The 1,127-nt window shown below is 47.6% G+C and overlaps 1 protein-coding gene across 1 annotated transcript; it reads right to left on the bottom strand.

The window, feature by feature from the left end:
* Positions 1 to 56: 56 nt before the first annotated feature.
* On the bottom strand, positions 57 to 221 carry PPTG_20494 (hypothetical protein; the record flags this gene model as incomplete). Its single annotated transcript, XM_008919305.1, has 1 exon — positions 57 to 221. A coding segment is annotated over one exon (165 nt), but the record flags the coding sequence as incomplete, so codon positions are not given.
* Positions 222 to 1,127: the final 906 nt, after the last annotated feature.

Raw genomic sequence — 1,127 nt, 5'->3', positions numbered from 1 at the left:
CCAACGGCGGCGTACGAATATTCCGCCTTAACGTAGTCGAAGGCGTGATTGCTAACGTGCAGCGCTAGATCCGCCAACTCATGGTCTTCGCCTTCAATTTGAGGCCTTGACCCCACTCGGTTGATCTCCCCGATGTACTCTTCTTCGGCCCACTCTTGCAGTGAAAGCAACATTGAGATGGCGTCGTCTATCGCAAACGACTTCTTGATAACCTTCTTCATTGAACCCCACTTTGCCTCGATCCGGTTGTTGGTGTGGTTGAATAAGTGTGGAACGTCACCCCGAATATACATAGTTCACTGCTCTTTGCAAGCGTCCCAATTACGTAGGAAAAACTGGTAAAACCCGTTCTTAGAGCTGCCACCGAGATGGTGAAGCAACGCTGAGCGCTGTGTCAGGTAGTCTTCTTCGCTCTTAGAGTAAATCAACGCGCTGAGAGAACTTTTAACCTCATTTTTCACCGCAATCGAAGCAACCACACGAGTTCCCACTTGCTCGTGAAGCCATTTCTGAACGTGAAATAGGCACAAGAGCTGACGTGCCCCCGTAAATGCTTCGAGCATGACGTCCTTCTCATGAAAAGCTTTGTCAGAAATCACCACTTTAACGTTCTGCCACTCTGGAGAACTTCGCTTGAACGAATCAACAGCGCAACGCAAAAGCGGTTTGGTCTCATTGAGAATCAAAGCGTGTTGAACATACTGCCCCTGAAAACATTCAATAGTAATGTACATTGCGTAAGTGTGTAACCTTCGGTACTAGTACAGATAAAATCTCAGTAGCTGCCTCGCACCTTGCCAAAAACGTCGTGGACGACAAAGCTGAACAGCTTGTATCTGTTCTGGTTCGTACCGTGTGTAGTGTCCACGAGCACGACCTCTGGAAAAGCCCGAAACAAGCGTTTCATCTTCGCCGATTGGAACACGACTGCTTGGACCACATTTGTCGAGGAATCCACGTAAATCTCAGCATTGTTGCCCTCGTCGTCACCGCAAAACTCGTTAAGAACAGCTTCAACCCTCTTGACATCCGGTAGATCATTCTTTCTTTCCCGTTTCAATGCCTGGAGAATGTTGTGGACATCTCTCAGTGTGCACGGTTTGACTACAAAAATTTCAACAAAAAAA

This window comes from Phytophthora parasitica (genome assembly GCF_000247585.1).
Source record: "Phytophthora parasitica INRA-310 unplaced genomic scaffold supercont2.691, whole genome shotgun sequence".
Taxonomy (NCBI): Eukaryota; Oomycota; class Peronosporomycetes; order Peronosporales; family Peronosporaceae; genus Phytophthora; species Phytophthora nicotianae.
Note: the sequence above shows the minus strand (reverse complement) of the source record. Positions and strands in the feature narration are given on the sequence as shown.